At 42.5% G+C, this 26,469-nt stretch overlaps 2 protein-coding genes across 7 annotated transcripts in view; one reads left to right on the plus strand and one right to left on the minus strand.

Annotated features, from left to right (window-relative positions):
* The window catches only part of spdi (split discs), a 108,208-nt gene that overhangs the window by 18,961 nt on the left and 62,778 nt on the right, over nucleotides 1–26,469 (plus strand). For both annotated transcript variants that reach the window (XR_010654851.2, XR_005014804.3), the window contains one exon: nucleotides 21,426–21,499. The gene's annotated coding sequence lies outside the window, so the exon portion shown is untranslated. The remainder of the gene's footprint in view (nucleotides 1–21,425; nucleotides 21,500–26,469) is intronic.
* Nucleotides 6,826–24,983, minus strand: vnd (ventral nervous system defective). Of its 5 annotated transcripts, none has more exons than XM_036820330.3 (4): nucleotides 24,641–24,983; nucleotides 24,056–24,239; nucleotides 11,077–11,756; nucleotides 6,826–8,825 (listed from the first exon to the last, which is right to left on the minus strand). In XM_036820330.3, the coding sequence occupies exons 2-4, from the start codon at nucleotides 24,172–24,174 to the stop codon at nucleotides 7,846–7,848; spliced, it is 1,779 nt and encodes a 592-aa protein (XP_036676225.1). In that variant the 5' UTR covers nucleotides 24,175–24,239; nucleotides 24,641–24,983; the 3' UTR covers nucleotides 6,826–7,845. The 5 variants fall into 5 exon arrangements, with proteins under 5 accessions (XP_036676225.1, XP_070853639.1, XP_036676223.1 ...); XM_070997538.1 differs by lacking the exon at nucleotides 24,641–24,983 and adding an exon at nucleotides 24,466–24,582; XM_036820328.3 differs by lacking the exon at nucleotides 24,641–24,983 and having other exon boundaries at nucleotides 24,056–24,609.

Below are 26,469 nucleotides of genomic sequence, written 5' to 3' on the forward strand. Positions count from 1 at the left end.
GCAAAACCCACACACAGAAATACAGAAACAATTGACTCTGGACAAGATTACATGGCAGGAAATTCAATTTTAAAAGCAGCTGCCACGTGTCCTTTTAGTGCTTGAAATTGTTACAGTTATTGCCTTGAGTGAGGGTGGGTGTACTTTTCCCGGGTCTCCGAATCCATCCAGTCATCCTCCATCGCTCATCGATGAGCCCGATGAGTATACATATGAATACGTAATTCCCTTTGTCGAAATTGAGCAATAAACGCGAGCGACGCGGTGCGGCGCTTTCAAATTGCGTTACAAATAAACAAAGGGGGCGGGGGCAAAAGCGGAAACGGAAACACACCACCGCCAACGTGTTAATTTCCAGGGGGTGGCTTTCAATGCTTTTCGGCCTTCAGCATTCGGTTTTCAGCTTTCCGAAGGCCTCTTGCGGTGGCTAAAAGGGCGTGTGATTGACTTAATTGACTATGAAAATGAGAAATTACATGCTGATAATGACGCTGGTCGCGAAATGAGCAACAACATTATTAAAAACGCCATCCGCCGCGCGTCCTCCTCCTTCCCAAAAAAAATACTGTAAAATGCGCCATCAACTGGCGACTTAATTTGATTTGATTTTTCCCCCAGACTCCCGCCACCCACTGGGTTTTTCCGCCCTTTCCGGCGGTTTATGGCCCCGCATTGGCTAATTAGAATTGCGTCCCGCGACTTTGTAAACCCCATTTTTCCCAGGGCGGGATCAGGACTTTGTGTTCGCCCGAGAGTTTGGTCATTAAAATTGCATTTGGCCTGCGGACACGAGTCCTGCCAGGAGGCAAATCAAACGGTCAGCCATTTGACAGCCAGGAAATACAAAGGACATTTGTGGTAAAAGGTCATCTCTCTGAAAGTTTAAAGTACCAAAACCGTAGCCTTAAAATAACATGTAGATAATATAGTACCAAATCCGTATTCCTCTATTATATGTTATTATATTATTGAACTTTGTTGATTTTATATCTCTTGAAATATTATATTTTGCACTATGATATTGTTTAAGTATGAGCTAGAAGTAGCATCGCATAAAATAGATTGCAAAGATGGTTTACGTATGTATAAAAATTGGGAGTACTCGCAGTGTTTTCGCTGTAAAAGGTTTATAGTGCTCCCTAGAGCTTATAAAATAAGCCTTATTTAACACTGTCTTCTTAAAAAGTGTTGGTAAATATCACATGAATCATCGGTAGTGTTTTCTAAGTCAAAGCCTTAAAGCTTTCATTTTTTCATAGATTTTAAAACCCTTTCTTAAGATACGTTTGCAATTTTTCAGTTTTAATAATCGAGACTAGTTTTATAGGCATTCCGAAATAACTGATCAGGAATTCAAATGTATTTTTCCGGTCTGCAGTGGGATAACAATGGATGGCCTGGGAACCAATCTGTGGGGCACTACGCCTGGCAATCTGCAATACGTCGAGTGGTTACGGCAAATCTGAAAGCGTAATTAACTTGGGCCTACAATCTCCACCCCACCCCACCAATATAAAAATATACAGATATATATTTATGTATGTTTGTGGGTGACTGCATGGCCACTTATCGATTATTTTATTAATTGTAATCTCATTTATTTACCCCTTTTCTGCTTTGTGGTTCCTGGCCTGATTTGGTTCGGTCTGTTCTGTTCAGTGTTTAATTTCCACGTTTATTTTGTGATAAATTTATTATTTGATCGGTCCGTCTACGTATGCCATCCATATATATATGTATGTTATATATAACAAGTGTGTGCGTGCTTTAATCAATTTTTCATTACAAACTGGCAGTGCGATTCCAGTATCTGTATCTAGACTATATCTGTGTCGCCGATGTCCGATGTCCGTAGCTTTATCAATGCCAAATTCGAGGAGTTTCAGTCTCGGGTTTGACCATTCGGAAATCGTCTCCGGATCAAGTGTTGTGAGCAATGCATTCCCCAACCACCTGCTCAATGCCAAAGATCTTGGGTCACAAGTGTCCCGAGGCGCCCCCACGATCCTTGTTATGGATCTACGTTTCGGAATCACCTTGTTCTCATTACCCAATTCGCGTGAAAAGAGCTGGGCAAACACGGAAAGTCATACATTACATAAAGCTGGATTTCCCCTGTAAACAATTTCTAGTCTCGGCCATCGAAAACAAAACAGAATGAATCACCTATTAGTTAATCATTACAATTACGATTACGTATGGCTTACGAAAACCATTGGAAATACGGAAAAATCTGACATGAGAATGGGCTAAAAGTTTGACCATATTGAAAGTGAAATATTTAAATGCAGAATTTTAGATATTTCAACCACAAACTCATAGAGGTATCCCACATGAAAGTGGGGATCCTATAACTCAAGTTATGGAATCTAGAAGTGCAGTTTTGGGCTCCCATTCTGAAAGCCATTGGAAATACGGAAAAATCTGACATGAGAATGGGGTAAAATTGTGACCCTCTTAGAAATGATATATTTAAATGTAGAATTTTAGAGAATTCAACTACAAACTCATAGAGGTATCCCACATGAAAATCGGGATCCTATAACTCAAGTTATGGAATCTAGAAGTGCAGTTTTGGGCTCCCATTCTGAAAGCCATTGGAAATTCGATAAAATCTGACATGAGAATGGGCTAAAATTTTGACCATATTGAAAATGAAATATTTAAATGCAGAATTATAGATATTTCAACCACAAATTAATAGAGGTATCCCACATGAAAATCGGGATCCTATAACTCAAGTTATGGGATCAGAAGTGCAGTTTTGGGCTCCCGTTCTGAAAGCCATTGGAAATTCGATAAAATCTGACATGAGAATGGGCTAAAATTTTGACCATATTGAAAATGAAATATTTAAATGCAGAATTTTAGATATTTCAACCACAAACTCATAGAGGTATCCCACATGAAAATCGGGATCCCATAACTCAAGTTATGGAATCTAGAAGTGCAGTTTTGGGCTCCCATTCTGAAAGCCATTGGAAATACGATAAAATCTGACATGACAATGGGCTAAAATTGTGACCATATTGAAAATGAAATATTTGAATGCAGAATTTTAGATATTTCAACCACAAACTCATAGAGGTATCCCACATGAAAATCGGGATCCAATTACCCAAGTTATAGAATTTAGAAGTGCAGTTTTGGGTTCCCATTCTGAAAGCCATTGGAAATACGATAAAATCTGACATGGGAATGGGCTAAATTTTGAGCCCCCCTGTAATTGAAATATTTAAATGTAGAATTTTAGAGAATTCAACCACAAACTCATAGAGGTATCCCACATGAAAATCGGGATCCTATAAATCAAGTTATGGAATCTAGAAGTGCAGTTTTGGGCTCTTATTCTAAAAGCCATTGGAAATACGGAAAAATCTGACATGAGAATGGGCTAAAATTGTGACCCTCTTGTAATTGAAATATTTAAATGTAGAATATTAGATATTTTAACCACAAACTCATAGAGGTATCCCACATGAAAGTGGGGATCCTATAACTCAAGTTATGGAATCTAGAAGTGCAGTTTTGGGCTCCCATTCTGAAAGCCATTGGAAATACGATAAAATCTGACATGAGAATGGGCAAAAATTGTGACCATATTGAAAATGAAATATTTAAATGCAGAATTTTAGATATTTCAACCACAAACTCATAGAGGTATCCCACATGAAAATCGGGATTCTATAACTCAAGTTATAGAATCTAGAAGTGCAGTTTTGGGCTCCCGTTCTGAAAGCCATTAGAAATACGGAAAAATCGGACATGAGAATGGACTAAAATTGTGACCCTCTTGTAATTGAAATATTTAAATGCAGGATTTTAGACATTTCAACCACAAACTCATAGAGGTATCCCACATGAAAATCGGGATCCTATAACTCAAGTTATAGAATCTAGAAGTGCAGTTTTGGGCTCCCATTCTGAAAGCCATTGGAAATACGGAAAAATCTGACATGAGAATGGGCTAAAATTTTGACCATATTGAAAATGAAATATTTAAATGCAGAATTTTAGATATTTCAACCACAAACTCATAGAGGTATCCCACATGAAAATCGGGATCCTATAACTCAAGTTATGGAATCTAGAAGTGCAGTTTTGGGCTCCCATTCTGAAAGCCATTGGAAATACGGAAAAATCTGACATGAGAATGGGCTAAAATTTTGACCATATTGAAAATGAAATATTTAAATGCAGAATTTTAGATATTTCAACCACAAACTCATAGAGGTATCCCACATGAAAATCGGGATCCTATAACTCAAGTTATGGAATCTAGAAGTGCAGTTTTGGGTTCCCATGCTGAAAATGTTGACTCTCTTGTAAATTAAAGTCCGGATCGGAGTTTTGGGTCACCTTAATGCAGGAAATTATTTAAAAGTGCACGGGTTAAAACAGAATACAAGAGAATTAAACGACAAACAATGATTTAAAGGCATGTTGATAAGGAGGTGTCTAGAAAATGGGATTCGTGGAAAAGAAAAAGTAAATACTAAGCAAGGTGCCAGCCGTGTCCTACAAATGGAAATGGAATCCATCTGGAAGCCCCGACCCCCCCGGAACAGACCCCTAACACTCCGATAAGCTGCACGTTTGTACTTGACATGACGGTCATGCATGCTTGACCAGGTGGGTAATCGACGAAGGAGGAGGCGGGCGGAACGAAACGGATCGGATCGGACCAAATAACTGTCCAAGCAGTTGTGAGACATATAGCTGATATCGTCGGGGGAGCTGTACGCGGTATGGGGATTCCGGGGAGTGGGCAATCAGCTTGGCGCAGCGTGTAAACGTCGCGGGTTGTCCAAGAGTCAAACAGCCAAACAGGCAGTGGGAATCGGGCTTATCGATATGGTATATACTATATTTAGGGGGGTTGAGGATCTTGGGGGGTGGCGGGGGAAAATATTATTAGTTTATTTCACGATTGTGCCAACTGAACTGCTGCTGGCTTTCAGTCCACCAGGGCTATATCACTGGCCCACTCTAATCTAGATCATTGAATTGTATTGAAATGTACTCGCTGGGGCCATATACTCGTTTACGTACGCTTACTATATGTATATACGCACTGCCACAATCAACATCCTGTCCGATCCGATTCGATCCGTGCGATATGGGTATGCAAATGATTAGGCGACGATTAGGGGCTGTACTTGGATTTCTGACACTCCCACTCGTAGTACTCACCATCCTCCACCTCCGGATATCGCTAATCGGTGGCTTTATGGCCACATATATTGGCCTGCTGGCCATTCAAACGGGTTATGGGCCCCATAAACGGGTGCAGCAATTATGTACTTCTGGTAATTTGCTGCCCGAGAGCCCACTGCGTGCTACGATTTTCGATGGACAAGTGGGGAATCCTGTAATGGCTAAACATAGGTGGCTTTCTTGTAGAATGCATCTATAAGGATGTGCCCTAAAAATTATAAACTATACATTTTATGGATTATCGACTTTTAATAACTCTAGCATTTTTATAATGTAATAATATAATATTTAATTAAATATTCGCATAAAATATGACTAACACACAAAGGGCTAAATCATATTAGGACAGCTCTAGAATATCACTCATGTGCCACTTAAAAACAGAGTGATTACCTGAGCTTACGTAATCCCCCGGTTAATTACTGATCTTTGATCACATTTTCTTGAGTGTCAATCATGACCATTGGTCATGGTGGTGGCCCAGTGATAAGCAACAGCTTTCTCCGTGGTCAGTGCTTCCAATTGAGATGGATCCAAACAAAAACAAGTCCGATCGTAAAAATATAATTAACCAAGTGGTGAATAACTATAGGCCGCGGCGTATGTAGGGGCAATATTTATGGTACTTGAGTTGCAGTTGTTGAGTTTATGACCCGTGTAAAAGAGAGCGTTTCGATTTCGTATTCCCATTCCCGGTTTCGGGTTGCTGCAATACACATATGTATATGACCGGGGCCCCACTTGATGTTTATTAATACAGCGCACCGCATCGCACAAATATTATTGCCATTATGCTAGCTGTGATCAGCGTGAATCAATCGAATCGGGCCGAAATCGAATTGGGTGGGTGGATGTATGAGAGGTATGTGGGTCCACTTGTGCCAAGTGCCAGTATTCCATTGATGAGTAATTTAATTTGTCGTTTATTAGAATAGCACTCGTTTTATTTTATGAGATACTCCAGCGCCTCTACTTGACTTCGAGTTCTTTATTTGCCAAATGTGTCGAGCGGCGCAGAGCGAGATATCTGTGCCGGCGGTCTATATCTTCAAAAACTGATTGGTTATATGGGTTGTGTATATGGGTATAATGCGCCTGATGGCCAGTTAATCGGCTCCAAATCGAAGCCACCAGACAGAGTGCTCCGCAAGCCGCGCTGTCGTGTTAAGGTCCGTTGATTACCCCTTATTTCTATCCGGGTCTGGGCCCCTGTTATCGGATCGGACCCACTGGCTTTATGGTCTAGCCCCCTGGCTCTTCTATTCCCCCTGATCTACCTACCATTTGCCCAATCCTAAAAATTGTTTTGGTGCCGTAATCAAGCGAACTGGACGGATTACGATGCCAATCGCAGAACGGTAGCTAACAACCATAATCAAGTCGATATTTATGGTTTGTCCAACATGTTTATACGCCCCAGCGATACGTAGACCTAGAAAATGCGGCGGAGGGTGCCATTTACGATCCCATAAAGTGCATAAAGGGCTATAAGTCGTTGAACAATAACATTTTTCAATACATTTTAGAGGGCTTTTTAAGTTTTTCAACAACATTCAATTTTTCCAGATGATATTAATTATTATTCCCCGGTATGGTAATAGTAAAACATTTTCTTTTGTAATTTTTGTAAATGGTTTTTATTAAATTTCTAAAATGTATTTTTCAGTTTGAAGTGTTCTTGTTTCGCTTTGCTTTCTGTCTGGAATACATTTGCCGTCTCTGTCTGCGTCCTGTCCTTGTCTTTTGTTAACATTTATGAACTCATTACTGGCTATAAATTCAAAGAGTTTTTTTTTACTCGCTATACACGCACACACACGAAAAAAAATATCGGTTAAGGCTAAGTGTCTATATTATATATGTATTCATACAAAAAAAATTGGGTCATTAAATTCTTTCTAAAAAATTTGAACACTAATTATGCTTGATTTTAATATTAAGATATATAGTACAGATGTAGTTGCATTGCCTTTTATAAGTTTTTATTTTGGAATAATCTTAGTTACATGCTTTTTTTTCATTTTAATATTTACAAAATGTTTTTTTTTTAGATTTTTTAACTTAGGTCTAGAAAAAAAATTTAAAAAAAAAATGGTGCCTAATTCTACATTTTATAAGTATTATCAACTTTAGTGCAGTAAAACGGGGGATTTTATGGGACCTAAATGCCCAATGACAAGACATACTAATATAAATATAACATTTAATCAAAAGAAAATGAACAGTATACTTTTGTCATGGGCATTTTTGTTTATATTCAGGAATGTGTTTTATGTTTATATAGAGGTTACCCCTGACTAAGTGGACCTATAGCTCTTGAGCTCAGGTCTTGGGGTTAGTTTAGTTTATATATATAATCGTTTTTGGGGCTCTTGCCTACTAACTTATGTACAGGAATGACTCAAAGGGGGAATCTGTGAGACTATGAACTAGTTGTGATCTATATATGTATCAATTATATTTTATGTTTATTTATTTTTTGGCTTCTCCGGGGATCTTGGGGGCCTGGTCTTCTGATTTATTGCACCAAGGGTTCATATCTATCCACCTATTCGAGTGGCTCCAGGCCCGTGAAGATCAGATCAAATCGGATCGAATCAGATCGGATCGGATCATATCCTAGCAATATTAGGGCCACCAGGCCGCCCTCTGGGCGTGGGCGTGCGGATGGGCGTGGCCGTGGGCGTGGGCATGGGCATGGGCGTGGGCATGGGCATGAAGACCGGCGGCAGCAGCGGCGGCATGTTGATAGGCGGCTGCTCCGTTCAGGGCCACCAGATGATGAGCGGCGGCGGCATTTTGCATGGCGGTGGCGGTGGCTGATGAGACGGATACGCAATCGGCTCCCAGTTTGGAACCATCACCCAGGCAGGGTTTACCATTCCTCACCAGAACCGGCACGGCCACCCGACGGGGCGAGGGCAGGGCGCTCGGATGATGCGGATGGGTGGCATGACCGTGCAGTAATCCCGGATGACCCTCGTAACCCTTCTCGTTCTGGGCCCGCTTCGTCTTGTAGCGATGGTTTTGGAACCAGATCTTCACCTGCGTCGGCGTCAGTCGGATCAAACTGGCCAGATGTTCCCGTTCCGGGGCGCTCAAGTAGCGCTGTTGCCGGAATCGACGCTCCAATTCGTACGTTTGCGCCTTGGTGAAGAGAACTCGGCGCTTTCGCTTCTTATTGGGCAGACCATCGGGTCCATTGGCCCCACCGCCGCCACTGCCATCGGCATCGTCCACATCATCGATGTCCTCCTCGATACCGTCCTCATTTAGGCTATCATCGTGACCACTACTTGCTCCATTGATCCCCTCGTGCTTCAGGCTGTTATTGTTATTGTTGTTGTTCGTCGTATTGTTGTTATTGTTGTGCAGGGCATGGGCCGCCGAAGGACCACCAGCTGATCCTCCTTGATTGGCCGAGGATGATCCATGCAGCGAGTGCAGGGCATCGCCCACGGACAAGGCATCGCTGTCCGCCGATCGGCTGTAGCTCTTGTAATCGCCGGAAAGTGCCGGCGATGTCTGGCAATTTGATCCAATGTAGGTGTACGATACCTCTGAGGTCACCGGAGAAGTGCTATCCGGACTGGCTGGCTGCTGGGTTCCTACAAATAAAAGAACAAGAAGGCAAGGGTTTATATATCTGCTCATTATAAAATTATCAATAGAATAGAGATTCTTAATACCCTTTAAGACGAACAATAAATCGTTTAGAAATTCCATAAAATAGCAAACATCATTTTTGTTCACTTAGGCGCCCGAATGCCAACCATTTGTTTGGGTTTTTCACTAAAGACAGCTCAAAAAAAAAATAGAAAATGCAAGAAGACAAAGGCCAAGTGAGAGAACTGGGTGGGAATTTGTCAGCAATTGAAATACCTTTTTGGCCGTAAATTAATGCACCGACACACCCCTCTAAAAACCGAGTGATCGAGCAGAATTCGACACGAGAAAAGGGGGAAAGTCAGGATGGCAACTACGGCAATTGGATTAGGCGCGACATGAGGCTGTGGTCGATACGATCCAAAATGCCAAATGCTAAATGCCAGATGCATAGTGTCAAATCAACCCCTGCCCCCATCCCCTAGGAGTCTCACCCTAATAACGTCAATTAGGCGGAGACAAACAGAGATCGCATACATATGTATATAGGGAGGTATTCCCTCGTTGTCTACCTGGATCTACGATCGTTTCGATCTCCCGCCGACCGACTGACTGACTGACTGCTGACCTTCGGGCCTGTACTAAAAACCAGGAACCAGGATGCTAATGAAAGGACAACACAAAAGCCAAACCTCAAACACATCAATGGCAGTCGGGAATCTTCCGGTTCGCCCACTTTTGATAGAGTTCCGCAGAGATAGTGATTTATCGCCGGGCGTGGCTTTATATGATATTCTGGGGCGGGATCATGGCAACCGCAGGATGAGGTATTTGAGAGTATTCATAAGGGAAATCCCGTTTAGGAATAATACAAAGAAGTTATGGGATATTTTGGAATATAAAAGGGACTTTCTAATAATTATTATTATTATTTTTATAAAACTATAATATGAGAGGTTTTTTCTATGGGCTTCTTAAACGCCTGAATAACCATTACCCCCAGTGTACCCCATTGACTAAACAAAAAATCCAAACGTCGTAGGAGCTGCTAATGCTCATCCATTAGGCCCCTCCTCCAAACCAAGGACTTGGTTGCAGTTGCCCTGCCAAAAAAAAAAGGAACCCATCCGCTCACCATGACAACTCAACAAATTAATAACTTAATATAATCAAAACGACTCCTTCACAGCTGTGAAAATTCCCAAAAAAAAGAGCAGACAAGAAAAAAAAAACGGCAAGCGGGCAGCAATTATAATTTGTAGCTAAACAAAAAAGGCATAATAATAAAAAAGGGAAAGAGAGACCCCAGGCGGAAGTGCGTGCCATAAATTTCCAGGACGAGAAATGTTTGGGCCGCAACAACAAGGAGCCATCGAATCGAACGGGCCAACGATTGAGTATCCTGGCCGAAGGACACGAAGGCTAATCCTCAAGTGTGAAGCGCATACAAACTATTAGTCAAGATTAAAAAGGGGGAAGTCCAACCCCCCCACCCATTACGATCCGCAGTTAACTGCCAACGAGTGAGTGAAAAGTGAAAAAGAGAAAAGCAAAAAAGAAAATAAAAAAAAAAAACAAGAGGGCCAGGATCAGACATGGCTCGTCACTCCACTCCCTGGCAGCACCTGAATCCTGCCGAATCTGCGGGGTATGCAAACACAGCTGCCTCATCGCTCGACTGCCCTCCGGAGGAACTCTCGCTCTCTGGAGGAGTGAGTGGGCAATTACGGAACAATATCATTAGTCGGCCAGTTAATCGGGGGTTAAATGCAGTAGAAAGCAGGGAAATCCTTTATTCGGGTTTTTAATGAAACTCTGTCCTGATTTTTTCTGGCGGTCCTCTAGTTTTTCAGCTACCTTAAGATTTATGATCATAGACCATATCCTATGTTATATATCAAGTGTTTCTTATTTGGAATTTACCAGCAACTCAATGGTGACATTTTTTAAGGATCTACAAGTTCTTAAGCTTAAACTAAGAACAGCATTCGCTGTTCCCAGGACAAAAAACATTATCATATAAGATCCTATACCATATATATAAATAAAAAAAAATAATATATATGATATTATGCTGTGGAAGTTTCCCAAATAGACTAACCCAAGGCATCTAACATCGAAACTTATAATCCTTACCCTATAGGCATAACTCAAGATCAAAATTCCTATTAAGAATTACTTTAGGCTTATAGCATGGTCGTCCAAAATCATTGAGACCCCAACAAACCCTTTCAAATAGAACTCCAAACTCACCGTATAGCTCGTTCTCCTTGATCCACGCACTCCTGCCCGAATGCTGTAGCATGGTTTGGGCCATGTGGTGGTACGAGGACATCTCGTCCCCGAAGCTCCCCGGGAAGTTCTTGGGCAGATTGGGCAGGTATTGGCCGGCGGCCACCGCTGCAGCAGCCGCGGCATTGTGGCTGGCCAGCAGGTGGGCGGCGGCTGCGTTCGCGTGGGCGTGGCTCTGGGCATCTGGTCCGCCCTGGTGGTGGGCCAGTGGGAGCGGGGCCACCGATTGCTGGTGGTGTGGGAGGTGCTGCTGCTGGAGGTGGTGCGCCGCCTGCTGCTGGTGGTGGTGCGGGTGGTGCTGCTGCTGCTGTGGGTGGCTCGGCGGCTGCTGTTGGGCGTGATGCTCGGTGGTGCTGTGGTGATCCGATCCTCCGCCGCCCGTCCCGCTGCCATTGTGGTGCTCGTCCACCGAACCGCCGGCGGGCGTGGGCGAGAGGGCCGAGGGCGTGGCATGGGCTCCACCCTGACCACCGTGTCCATTGGTGGACTCACTGGCCGAATGGTGGCTCAAGTCACTGCCATGTTGAGCGGCTGCGGCCGCGGCAGCAGCGGCATTCTTCAGCTCGGAACCCTCCAGATTCAGGATGTCCGATATGTGGAAGCCAGAGCGCTGCGATGACGGCACCTTTGCATCGAACAAGCTGCAAGATGGTCAATAAATTCGGGCATTATTTATTAGATAATTTAAAAGTATATGTGTACATTTAAAATGTTTAAAAAATCAGTTTTGAAGTTATGTTATTTAAAGGCTTTTTTGAAATACCCAAAATATGCAAGGAATTCCTCCATTGCAACTGCCCGCGGCTAAATGAAAAAAAATATAAGATCTGAATCTTAAATAAAACTGACAATGAAATTGGAAAAGCCTACTTCAAAGGATGAACATCTAAAACTTGTTCTTCCTTTTCGTATCATAATAGTGAATATAAATTGTCAGAATTTATTCTTGACTTAAAATACATCTTTAGAAAAATACTTAAAGGGCGAAAAATGAATTCCCAGAATTTGAACTTGAATATTCGAATACTTTATTAATTGCCCCCGACAATTGGCCATCGAATGCTGTGATTAATGACTTCAGAAGGGGCCTCTGAAGATTGTCATCCTGTTTAGCATTTAGCATGCTCATTGCAGCGACATCCGGTGTCGATCTTATGAATGGCCGGAAGGTGCAACAAAGGGAGGTCCTTTGGCAAGGATCTGCTAAGGGAACACTACCTGAGCTACCTGCCCGCGCTCTGACTTTCACAGATTTTCGCACTTGCCCTGGAGAAGGAGGAGGGGGATAGGGATAGGATAGGATGTGTATCCTATAGACACCATACCATATCCTTTTAGATCGCAGAACTCGCACCTTTCCCCCGGAATTAACTTCGATTAAGTGCACACAAATCGCTGGATTATTGACACCTAGTCCCGGTCAGAAACCGAGTTTTGATTTTCCTAATACCATCAACAATTAAACGCAAATCCGCTCGGGATCGTTGGGAACTACCTGCTCGGGTCAGTGCGAGAACTGCGGGTCAGATCAGGTCAGCTCAGGGACGAGTCTTCAGGTCGAAACAGGTCGTGCCACATGTTGGCGCAAGTTCGTCTGCTTCCGGTTTTCCCAACTCGAGTTGGGAGTTTTTCCCAAACCGAACAGAGCCCGGTCTCGCGAATTTCCCACGGTACACGGGGCATTCCTCGTCGTCCTGTGCGGAATTCCCTTGGCCAGACAGTGTGACGCCAGGATCTCTGAGTCTGCCGCACACATGTCGCCGCCGATTGGGGTTTCCCTGGCACTCACCTACGGGAATTGGGAATTTCTAAGCCAGGCCCGAACAACAAGCCAGAATTTCCCAAACCAACCGCCAGTCGCCAGAACCTTGAGTACTTGCCAGATCAGAAAGACGGGGGAATTACGTCCTGTATCTGGTTTCTGGTATCTGTTCGCTCTGCGGGACTTGGCTAATTTTTGGATTAGCCGGACAAGTCCATTAGCTGGATGGGATCTAGAAACTGATAGGAGGCAGGGGCTCGCAGGGGTGTGATCTTGAGTCGGAGCTTAAGCGAGGGCCATTGCAGCTCAAGTCGGGACATTTTTGTAGATATACCACAGATTTAACTATCTGCATATCTTATCTGGATAAAGCTTATGCCAACTATTTGACCAAATCCATTTATTTTATCATTTAAATGTTAAGACACGTGTTAATATCCTTGATAAGGATTACTTAAGGTTTTAAAAAACTAATTGATCAAAACTCATATAATACTTTAAAAAACTTTAAAAACTGTTTAAGAATGTTGGGCGGATTTTGAGAAGTAAGGCTATTCCAAAGTTCTATAATGAAATTAGTTGTACATTTTCTCAGTGGTCTACGCAAATGTACAAAACCTTTGACATCATTATCTTCCAAATGATGTTAAAGGATATAACAAATTTTGAAAAATATAATCGTACAGGGTAAATTATGTTAAGATCATATGGTAAAGCTTTTTATAAATATTTGTTTTAATACAACAAGTTATTGATAAGAAGTTTTGATTTTTTAGAAGTTTTGAATGTACAGATAGTATGGGAAGATATGGGAACGTTATACCTATACGTCGAAGTTTTCGTTTTAGTTAAGATCATACATATTAATCGTGATTTTTTAGTTAAGATGATATTTTATGTTCATGAATTCGTAATATTAAAGAGGTCTCATCACCAAAGTTCAAAGCAAGAAATAAGATTATAAAGAATTGGAGAAGTTAAACCTTTTCAATCATATTGCTCCCCCAGTTGATCCCCAGTTATCCCGTTTCCCAACCGAATCCTTGAGCTTACCCGGGCAGAGCGTTTCTCAGGGCCGCCGGATAGAAGGCGGCTGGCAGGAGGGCGTGGCTCCACGGCGGCAGCAGAATGGGCGACCAGGGCAGGAAGGGGGCGGCAGCAGCGGCGGCGACGGCCGCCGACGACGGAACCATCAGACTGCTCATGCTATGGAGTCCCGGGAATCCGCTGAAGGCCGCCGCTCCCGTTGGAATCCGAAGCTGTTCGGACGCCAAACCGGAACTGGAACTCGTATTCGTGGGCACGGTGGTGCTGGCGGTGCTAAAGACCTTGGCGGATCGCTCGCGATCTCTGTCCCGCTCCTCACGATCCCGTTCCCGCTCTCGTTCCCGTTCCCGTTCTCGCTCCTTTTCCCGCTCCAGCGAGGGCGTTGAGGTGCGCAGGGGGCGCTTGGGCGTGGCTGGGGAAGAGGGACTCACGGTGATCGCACTTTGCGGTGAGGCGGGCAAGCTGCCGGCGCTGCCCAGACCGCTGCTGTTGTCCCGCTCGCGGTCCCGCTCCCGCTTCGAGGGAGTCCTCTCCAGGGACGTGGCCGAGGTGGTCATATCGCTGGGCGAGATCGGGGAACCACTGTTCGATTTGCGACGCTGCGACGCGGGCGGCGGCGTGGGCGGACTTTTGCGTTTCTCCGCCACTTTGGAGCTTTTTTCGTTAATCGAAGCACGCCAAAAAAAATAGATATATAGATATATCACAAGCACTTGGTAGTTTTAAGTATCCTTTTTGAGGGCAATTCAAATTCCTGGCATAGTGTTTGATTTATGTTTGTGTATATTAACAAGAGGAAAGTTCGTTGGTTCAATGGGTCGCGATTGTCGATATCTCGGATTTTGTGATTTCTCAGTTGCACGGATCCGCGGAGCAGCGCACTCTAAACATTCCAAACTGAAGTGTCATCAACAACTAACGAGGCATCAAGAACTCGACACGAGTCCAAGTCCAAAGCGGCCAACAAGCAACAACCAACAACCAACGGCAGAAAAGTACCAGGTCGTATGCTCGGGGTGTCTTTGGGTATATCTCTATGTATGTGGTGCATATCTGTATCTGTATCTGTGTCTGCATCCCTCTGCCATTGGGTACATAACACAGATACGCACACACATACACACATAGCCAGAGTGGAGAGACTCTCGGCTTTGTTGGGCGCGCTAAGTGGCTTCTCATGTCCTTTTCAACAAGGATACGGCTACAATGTGAGTGGCCCATTCAACCACCAAAGGAAAACAACCACCATTCGTCGCCAGAGCGAGATGGAGCATCTGAATGCGAGTCCTTGTGCCGGAGTCCTCTCGCCGTCCCGCTCTAACTCTCTCCTGTTGCTCTCTCTGCCGCTCTCAAGAGTACCACTTGAGTGAGAGTGTGTGTGTGCTGCAGTCCCCTCAATGTCTGTGTGTGTGTGTGAGGGCCATTGTAGCGCCTCGAGAACCTCCTTAGGTATACAAAATTCCCATTCCCATTCCCAGATTGGGATTCTGGGATTCTGTTCGCCCCGTCCCGCTCTGTTCTGCACTTGATGTTGTCAACAATCGCCGCGTCATTATATTGTATTTATCATTATCAGTGCTCTGCAACTCTGGACCTCTGAACCTTTTGGACCTCTGGACCAGGAACTACACACTTGCCACCGACTTACGACGCCGGTACAAGTGTGCATGAGCAGGGCAGGACATGCGCTTGTGGTCGGAACTCAATATGATATCATCAGATGGAGATATCAACCCATTATCCTATTGAGTGGCATGGACGATAAGGAAGATTGGCTAGGGATTTACCTTACGCGGCTTATTTGTAGATGGCTATTAGAGATATAGTTTTGGCACTTTAAATACCGATATGGGTTATAAACAAACCTGGACATCTTTGAATTTGGAAAGTGATTATTATTAAAATCAGAGATCATTAATACTGATTAAAATAATATCGATATAGTTAGTTGTTTAAAAGATACAATTCTTCCAACCCCATTGAATGATTTCTAAAATTCCTCGGAACTAAAAAGCATATTTAAATCTTGAGGCACATATGTGCATAAAGAATATCTTAAATTTGTAAACTTACTAAGGAAACTTTAGCATAGTGCTTGCATTACTTCAAGTACACACTTTAAATCATTTCTGAACTCAAAGACACTCTTTAAGTATCATATCATACATTTGTAGTACCTACTTCGGCTATAAAAACTTTATTATTGTGAAAGTTCTATATCCCTTAACCATGTTAGTGGTATGCTATCATGCTCTGGCATTTAGTTTATTTTATGGCTGAGTTTCGGAATCCAATTTCTTGCGTGTAACGGAACTGTTATAGAGCACTTGGGCGCTAAAGTAGAGCCCTTATATACAAGGATTGCGCCGCTGCTCGGTGTTCGTGCAATTTGAATTTCGATTTCATAAGCTAACCCATGATTAGCTCAGATCCTTCACATGCCAATACATGGGGGGTGTCCTTAGAGAGGTGGCCTAAGGACACACCCCGAGCACTCAGATAAAGAGGGATAGAGAGAGTAAGCGACTAAGGGAGCCAAAAATAAAATATGGGAAAATACATAATCAACGCGAACATTAGGCCAACTTGGGTATAGCCCCAAAGAGCAATTGAAAAAAGGGAAAATCTCTTATATGGCGTGTTGGACGCCATCTATATAAAGGATGGGGGGGGATATATAATGTATACGTATATATGGAGGGTCCTTTATAATGCTGGTCCTGGTACTCCTGCCACACCCATCCGCCCTCTGAAAGTGGGCACTCCATTGTCGCTCATGACGTTCACACCATCAATCCCTATATGGGAATGGAGAATGGAGATGGTAAGTGGAAAGGGTCGAATTTTTACTTGTAATACCTTCTGCCGCTGTCGACGTCGCTTCCCGGTGGGCGCGTCATGGCCGCCCGACCAATCGGAGGAGTGTGCGAGCAGTAGAGCTATATGCACCGTATGCTGATGCGCATGTTTGGGAAATTTTCGTAAGGCCAAAGGACTTTTGCTGGAAAATTTCCCTAAAAGGCGCACACGCCCATTTTTCCCTGTGTGTAGTGTTGTGTTGTCTGTATGTTGGCCATTGTTATTGGGCTTAATGATGATGTTGCATTTAATAACAAAGTAAAACCTCTGCCTGCGTCGCTGTTGTTGTTATAGTTTAGCTTCCGCAGGAAGTTTAAGTATCTCATGGATATATCTGTGGAAATGTATCTGTATCTGTATCTGTGTAGAGCGCGGTGGCATTCAAATTTACACACGAATTCAATTCGATTCTCGCACAAAAACTCGTTTGTTTTTATTGTCCTCGTCTCCTTTATTTGTGTACTTATTTACTTTTGTGCCCTAGCTATGTTCACCGTGTTTTTTCCCGCACTTCAAACTACTTTGTCAGTGTTTATTTCTATTTGGACTCTAAGTAGAGACAACTTCAATTGCAGCTCTCGTCCTTGTCGTCCCTGTGCCCTTTCTGGCTTTCAGGGATTTTGGCATTCCCATTCCTATAGTTTATTTTTATTTTCCCGAATTAGTTTTCAATCTATTTGCATAGCAATGGGTGCAGGATCAGCGAGCATCAAAGGGTTATTAGAAACGAAACACAATTAAATGCTGTTTGTGCTTATAAAAAGGGAAAAATAATCTTTTATAGGACTCTTGTGTAAATAATGAGGAAGTTCATTTAAACTCCTCCAAACAATTTATAGTGATTAAGAATAGACTCTATGAATTTCTTCGATTAAATCCATTTATAAATGTATAAAATTAAAAATTATAGAATTTGTTGTTTTTAGCACACTTTTATAAAATTTGTTTACTGACATAATTTAAGGCATTAGGTTTAGATTAATATAATGAAAAAAAATGCAAAAACAAATAGTTTTTAAATAATTTCCAACCTTTATTGCGAATTTTGTGCCCTTTTAAATATAAAATACACAGGTATCTGTTGGATTAGTATCTTCTTAGTTTAAATGTTCCAGGGCATGGATTCTTAATAGAATGTCTTGAGGTTTTCGATCAAAAAGCAAACATTATTTTGCAATTGTGAAAATTCCCAAATGTTATTTACGACCGAAAGCTACAAATTAAGAAAACTTCCCTTGTTCAAAAGACCACTTTTGTTCGTTGGTATGTCATGGTCCTTGTGTCGCTATCGAGGACTCTCTGCAGTGGAGTATCGGGATCGGAATCAGGATCATAGACGGAGGCAGCTGTCCCTTGGCAATGCGATTTGAAGTGTGACAATGTGCTGGCCCAATCGCATCCGCATTCGCATCCGACGGATACACAATACACCATTCCATTCCACTCGCATTCGAATGCAATAAAGTATGTTGGATGTCACAAATCGTCCTTGTTAATCGCAGGCAAACCGCGCGACAATCCCCGGGATATTTTGGGATATACGCATATAAAGGAGTATTTCCGTATGTGTTAGGGGGAATTCGAGTATAACAACCCCAATTAAACGCCTCGCCAGGCGTAAAAAATCGAGATATTTGGCAAAAGGTGTTTGCTTAACGCGGATACAATTAGGCGGCCATGTTGCAGCAGCCTCAAGCAGCGTGCCACAAACTCACACCGACATACACACGCACATCTCCACACTCGAAGCCATTCACACAGATACTCACACTTACACTTATTCACACCCATTCATTCAGTCATTCATTCAATGCTCGTTTGGCTGCAGCCCCTCGCCCATTGCCCTTCCTCCGCTCATCCCATTGTCATCCATTTTAATTTACCTTCCGGTTCTGCCTTTATATTCTCCCTTTTGACCCTCTACTCTAGAGCCCTATAGCCCTATAGCTCTACATCCCCCCTTCCCCCTCTTGCTCACACTATCCACTGATTTTGGCCCGCTCGTGTTGTCAATTGACGGCCATGACAATTTCGGGTCTCCGATTCGTCCCGCGGAAGTGATTTACCCAAAAAAAAAGTAAAAACGAATTTTCCAAAGGGAATCCATAAAGTTTCCCCGCCGGAAATGCATTATTCACCTATGTGCACACCGAGAAAAAAATGTAGTAGAACCAAGGATCTTGTTTTCAGTCTGTTTCCAAAAATATTAAGCGTGACTTTTTATCAGCAATACGATATCTAGACTGCAGTTTTGATTTTTATAATGAAAATAACAAGTTACCAAATTTAACTTCCTGTTTATTTCCGTGTCTTAAACTGTGCTAAAGTTGGATCACATCGTTCAAATACTACAGTTACAACAGACTTTTAAAGTACTATCTTAAAGCTCGTATATAGGAAATGATCAGTATCAAAGTCCAAATAGAAGTTTAGATAGAAAGAGAGGAAACATGATTACCCCAATTTAATTTTAATTATTTCTTTATTAAATATATCTTTGTTTTTAAGGTCATATGTTTAAATACTGAAGTTTTAATATTACTAATAAAACTTTTATATATAATCACACATTTTACATTTATTGCTTCCATATTTTTTCTCTCAGTGTAAACATACTCCCATCCCAAGCCATCTGATTGATCTTTAGAGGTTTTGTCCTTTGGTCAGTTGTGCCGGCGTGATCGTGTATCTTCTGCTTCTGCTCTATTGATTCCGGGCAATTTGTTTGCTCTATTGCCAAATATATTATGTAAGGGGGATGTATCCTAACAAGAAGGCGTTGCCCATGCAGGACAAAAGTCAAAAAAGGATCTTCAAGATGCGAATGTACTCGTATCTGGGCAAATACAGCTGGATATCTGTTTGGTTTTGCTTCGGGTTGATTGTTTTTTCAACTTTTAGGGTGGCTTGTGATCCCTAATGATCGAAAGTAGGAGATTTGCATTTAGAAGTCAATCCCAAGTCGATTTCTCTCGCTGTCTTTGCTGGCAAGAGCAATCCATCAGTGGCTTAAGTCAGCTTAGGGGAAATCAGTATCCTTCAGCTGTTCTACTTGATCTTGGTGGATCTTTAGGTTTGATTGGATAAATCAATATGGTTATCAATTGGTTCCGTTTATCATCTTAGGCAAGGCAACAATTTAAATGGGAAAGTAATAAAATATTATTTCCTAATTCTTTCTTTTTTTTCTACAATTTCAGTAGAGGTTGGATCATTCACCAGCTCATTGAGTAATAAAAAAGATGAAAGGATGGATGGATGCCTCCGTCCATTCTATCTGTATCGGCATCTGTATCTGCAACTGAGTTCGTATCCTATATCTTTTGTGCAGCTGTGAGGATCGGATCCGTGAGTAGCGCCCTGTAACTTGACAAATGGATTTCCCGACTGCCTGTCCTGGTCTTTCCAAGTCGTTTTTTGAGCTGCGCATCCCACTGTGCCGATGTGTCCGAGTTGCCGGGTCAGTTGGTCAACTGGGTTCATAGCGGCCAACTTCCTCTGCACATACATACACTTCCTACTTCCTTCACAGCGGGGGGATCCCCGGACATCAGTCCAGCCCGATTCATTCGCAATTTATTCGAAATGCCAAGGCGATTCCCTTCCCGCTTCAAATGGCAGCATATATATATTTTGTATGAATGGCCCAGCGTGCGAAATGGCCATTTCAACGCTTTGTTCGGCTTTGTTTTGTTTCCTAATTTCATTTTTTCGAACATCACCTTGCCCATTTGTGGTGGTCATTGTAGGATGCCATCTATTACTATCCCATTTGAGCTGCAATCAGTGAGGGAGGAAACCTTTGGCCAGCCGACGGCTAATTGTTCAGATGGGTTTGCTTAATTTATATGAAATAGGTATCCAAGTTTCGTTTAAATCTTTAAAATAATATCAAATATATTTCTAGGTATCCGTGTAGTATCGTGTCCCAGCCGAACTGTGCCAAAAACAACTTGAGACCCCCCGATCCGCCCCTGGACTCTTGTCCGTGACACTTCAGGCAATCACATGCTTCATTATAGGCCCATCAAACGATTCGGGCGACCTGGGTTCGGAATGGGCATATGGCCTACGGCTAATGGCTGTCGCGGATGCAAATTTCATTGTGTTATTTTCGCATCCGGATAGCCTATATAGTGCATGCGATGCCTGCCGTTGACAAAAAAAAAACGGGCTGACAAACTGGCATTAAATGTCACAAAGTCACGCGTCCCCCGGCAAACTGAAACTGCAACTGCAACAAAATTGTATGAAATGTATCAATTTCTGGCCGTTGTTTTTCGTCTATACATATTTTTTGCCTTAGCTTTTCCCTGACAATGGGGCTGACATGCAGAGACAGCCACTCTTTGTTCCCCGAACTCCCACATTTATTACTTTTCCAACTCCCACTTTATCCAGCACCTCCTCAACCTCCTCCACATTTTCTTGGCAAGTGGCCGTCGCTTTGACAGCGCCGTTTAAGCGAAAAAAGGTGAAAAACTTTCCTTTCATTTGGCGGGTGACAGTTTCCTGAGCGAAGACATGGAAACCAACGAGCCAGAGTGGTCGAGCAGTTAAAAGAATAAATCAGGGTAACAACTTATACTATAAGTATTGAATTTTATTTTATTTAAGCCTATATTTTCATTTCCCATTCCAGATTTCTTTAATCTAAGGATATATCTTTTACTATGACAAGAACCAGTAATTTCCTGTTAATATTTCATTTTATCGGTAAGCAATACTTAATTATTTTAATATTTATAAAACTCCTTATTCAGTCAAAAACACAATTTAAAACAAATACTAACTACCTTTTGCAGATCAGTTCTTAATTATTTAAAGTAAGCGGGTACCTTCCAATTGATTTACTATAATATTAAGAATTTATGGTTTATTTTATGGCTTGACAACCCTGCTACTCAGCCAGGACTTGACATTAATATTTGAGGAATCCAAATCGAAAAAAATGCAGAAAAAACATAAACACAAATTATCGCAAAGTGAGGGTCGCGAATTGAACGCATTTGAAGGAATCCCCTTCGGGTATAGACGACCTTTCAGTGCTTTATGGGTCGGGAAATAATTCAGTCGAACCTCTACATTTTAAATCTTTATAAGGTGAAATATAATATTAATGTTAAAAACATTTAAAAAAATTTTAGACTGAATATCTTTGTAACAAAAGAGTATAAATTTAAGTTAAAGTAGGTGAATCGTAAGTCGGTTATGTGACCCTCACAAAGTTTCAGAATTTTTTCCTGTGAGTTCGGGTTTTGTTTACTTCCTGGCTCATCGGTCGTCGCCGTCGTCGCGGACATGTGCACACATTCCCAGGCATTTGAAGCTTTCGACTTCATTCTTTTTTTTTTTTGATGGCTATGCTCTTTTTTTTTGGTTTTTTTTTACCGGGTTATATGTTTTTTATTATATTTTTTTTCTTGGGTTCTTGGTTCTGGAGTACGTTCAACTTGAGTGACTTGCGTTGGGGACTCTGCGTTCAAATGAAATTATTTTTTCGAACTTCATATTTCAGGGAGACAAGTGTAGCGTGTCCGCGTTCCGTTGTCCTTCAAGTTTCACTCACTCCAAAAATATAAAAGGGGTTTCGAAAAGCGGAAGGAAAAAACCCAACCTGCCATATGGAGCAACAACTGCTGTCGCAGGGAAATTCCGAGATGGAAATCGGGACAAAGCACTGGCTGTATGCACATACATATATGCAGCATATCCTGCGATCCTGAGTTCCTCCAACCATACGATCCATCAATGAACTCAGGCTACCGATCCTCACACATGACATAAAGCACAAATAAATGGAATTGGTTTTATTTGGCAAACAGCATTATCCCGGATTATCCGAGGGTTCGATGCAACGATTATGGACAAACCCAATTAAACCCAAATTTTGCCTGTCGCAGTCGCTCGCTTCGTTTTGCTCTCCTGTTTGTGTGATTTTCCAGGCGATTTCACTAAACATGTGTTTTGGTTTTTCAAAAACCCCGCCGTCGCTTCGGGAAAGGTGACAAAGTGGAAATAATGCGCATTGTTGAACTCGGGTCTTGGTTTTTGGCTGTACTATGTGTTATATATATGCTATATGGGTATACCATATATATAGATGGTACTGTTATTCCGACACCTTTTTGCCTCGGCTTACCGATCAGTCGACCAGTCAGTCTGCCGGTGGATGAATATGATGAATCCCCATCCCCAGACCAGAGCAGACCATACCATACCATTCACAATGCCGTAACATTGGCTTAGGAGTGTGCGAAAATCAGGGACTTAGCCGAAGAACGGACCTCGTTTCGATCCGGTTCGGTAGCCAATACAATTTCATTATGTTATGCCATTAAATGTTAATGCGACATGCCTTGATCCTCTGCTCCTTTCTCTTTCCATTTCCCCGGGCCGGTGTTTTCTTAGCCCGGTTTGTGTTTTCTTAGCTGATTTTAAATCAAATTGTTTTTAATTGCCTCATCGATTTCCAGGAAATATTGTGACATTTCTTTGCAGGTGCGTATGAGTACCTGCCATCCTCTGAATGAAGGAAATTCAGTTATGGATCATTGTGATCACAGACGTTTTTCTCTACGGTTTTAGGTTCCTAAGTTCCAGCATTAGATTAAATGAGTTTTGAAGGCCCGACTTTTGTCTCTTTTCCAAGGTTATTAAACTTAAATCTCAATAGATGTTATGTTATTAAGCCCACTATATATATCCCCATTTTTGCCGGGCCTTGTATTTGCCATGTCATGCTACCATTCAAGTTTGATGATTGTGAATGAAAGAAAGATTGTGAACTGTGAACGACAGATTCATAACATGACCATGTACTTGAAGTCCCCAAAAAAGTGGCTCTATGATCAATTGACTGATAACGGGTTAATGAATGAATGTTCTACGAGAGATCTTGGACGGGTGAAACATTTAGCCACTTCTAATATTTTTTTTACTAATACTTAAGGTCTTAAGCATATATTTTATTTGTTGCCATAGTCTGAATTATTAAAATTTGGGTCTGCTTATTCAGTTTTCTTTTTTTGATCTATACTGTAACATTAGGATTATAAATTGTACCAATTAACAAATGATTTTCTGTGATTGGTTTCCCTTTCAACCCACATTCACCCGCCCTTTTTACCCTTTCATAATATTATTCTGACAGCTGAGTGACTTTGCCCATTTGCCGACGGCCGATTTTCCGATTTGTGAATTCGGATCTCAGAGCTCTGAGTTCCGAGTCGTGTGTTCCGAATTCGGGCCGTGACTTTGGGCTGTACTTACTCGTAGACATGCTTGTTGTACTCGTAATCCGGCTGCATGCAATAATCCTGTTGGTACACGTTGTTCGTGTAGTAGCTGCAATCCTCGAAGTAACCGCAATTCGGATTATAATTGCTCATAATTAAGGCTCTCGCGTGCGGAAAATCTGAACCGTCGGAAAAATCGTGGAAAATGGCAACCGAAACTGAACAGAAAAAAAATTATTGTTACTACAAATTGGTGGGGGTGTGTGGTTGGTTGGTTAGTTGGATTACGATTGGTTCACATTTAATGAATTATTTAATGAACTATTTGTCGACGAATTATTTGCACTCGAATGGCTTTTTAATGCGCGATCACTTTTTAATTGATGTATATGTACACTGTGTACGGCAATTAGGCGGCGAAGGCGTGATTTATTGGGATATTACTAGTCAACTGCACTCGATAGAGAGCTACATTTTCCGATATATAGCATATATATATATAGAAGCCGGATCGAATCCGGGAGTTGTGGCAGGCGTAGCGCGCGCTTTTTGACTGCCGCTGGCCGATTTCAATAAGCCATAAAAACGTCGTCGGCTAATAATACTAAATAAAAATTACAATCTGTCCGCCGAAAGAGAGCGTCCGTTTGTGGTTTTATCTCGCTTGCTCGTCCGTTGGCTCCACCACTCGGACACTCAGGCTCTCTCACTCTAACAGTCGCGATATCGCTGCGATCGAGTGGTTTTAGCGACTCCACGTCGAAAGGTGCCAACTGGCGCTGGCGTACTGCCAATGGAATAAACCGGGGGACCTGGACCCGCCGCCAGAAGCCCTCGACACCCGATGATCCGTCGAGAATCGGAATAGGAGAATCGGGAACCGGAGAACCTGAGAATTGTCGGGAGAATCGCCAGAGAATTTGAGTGGCGCAACGAGGGACACTTTAAACGGTACAACAATCACTTATTAAAGTCAAATAGGTATTAAACAAAACACACGCAGTGCACAGGAGAGCGTTGAAGGCAGCCGAGTTGAACAAATATCAATAAGTGTACACAAGAGTATCGATAAAGCTGTCCCCGTAGGTGTGCGCTGCAGTTATCGCTGTCCCCCCCCCTGGAAAAAAATATATATGTATATATCCACACACATGCACTTAACTGGCCCGCAGAGATATATTCCAGCCGGGAGATACTCGCAACGCCCCAAATCGGGCTTTTTGCTTATATTTGTTCTTCTGCCCCTCATTTTACTGGGTCTGAACCGATTTGTGGCTGCTGCTGCAATGCACAGTGGTGCCAAGTGATCGAAATGGGAATAAAGTAAAGTTGTAAAGTGTGACCAGATCATCTGAAAGCTCTTACGTTAAGTTTGCATTAAAAACTTATTTTGTATCCATTTTCCTTATTTTCTGACGATTAGATCCTGAGTTTCGTGGTTTAAAGATGATCTTCATAGAGGACCACGCCTTTGTCCGTAGTTCTTGTCCGCTTTAAAGTGCAACCCACTGGGTGGTTATTTGCCGTGCTATATAGCTTTCACCCATAAAGTATAATCCCTGCAATCTATACAGTTAACCGCAATTGAGGAAAATATATACTAAATCAGCACTTAATCCCCTCGTTATCTGTCCGCAACCCGTCCGCTTGTCCGTTTGTCCGCCAAAACTGACCGTTAGAGTCAGACCCCACTGGGTGGCTATATTGGCAGCACTCAATCGCACACTTTGCCCACAAGACACCACGGAACCGGCGATCCAATCCATCAGCGAATGCGAGTGAATAAATTTGTCGGGTGGCCGTCGATAAATATCTTAATGGGCGCTCGTAAGACTGCCACTTGATGTTTCGGTAGCACCCTGACCAAGGTAAAGGGGCTATAGCTATCAGGTTATAACTCCCGACTCGAATTCAAGCGGAGTCATAAAATAATAATAATAATAGTAATACGGCCCCCGGCGAAATTATTATTATTAAGGGTGATTATGTGGCGCGTATGTTTATTGACAAACAATATCGCTGCTCGATCGGGAGTTGTTGGGCCCCATAAAACTCCCGTTTGGCACCGTATTCTGTTTTATTTTCGTTTTGTTTTTGTTTGCACACGGGTACGGATCGGGTAGATATCAGAGTGTGTGATATGGTAGCCGTGATAATGCCGTGGACACCCGAGAGAACACACAACAACAAGAGCATACAACCTACATATGAGGTATGAAGACCCATACATTACAGCTCCCGATGTGCTGGCTAATCAGCCCGATTTGAATGTGGACTGGCTGTTTTAATGTTGTAGCAACATGTTTGGCTTCCATTCGGGTTCGATTCTTATCAGATGGAAGAGCGGGCTACCGTTTGCACCGCCTTATCAAGGGGGCCAGCACCACTACCACCACCTAGAAGAACGCCACTGAACACCCAGGTGGGGCGGACTGCCGCCGGTCGTCA

Source organism: Drosophila suzukii, chromosome X (genome assembly GCF_043229965.1).
Source record: "Drosophila suzukii chromosome X, CBGP_Dsuzu_IsoJpt1.0, whole genome shotgun sequence".
NCBI lineage: Eukaryota > Metazoa > Arthropoda > Insecta > Diptera > Drosophilidae > Drosophila > Drosophila suzukii.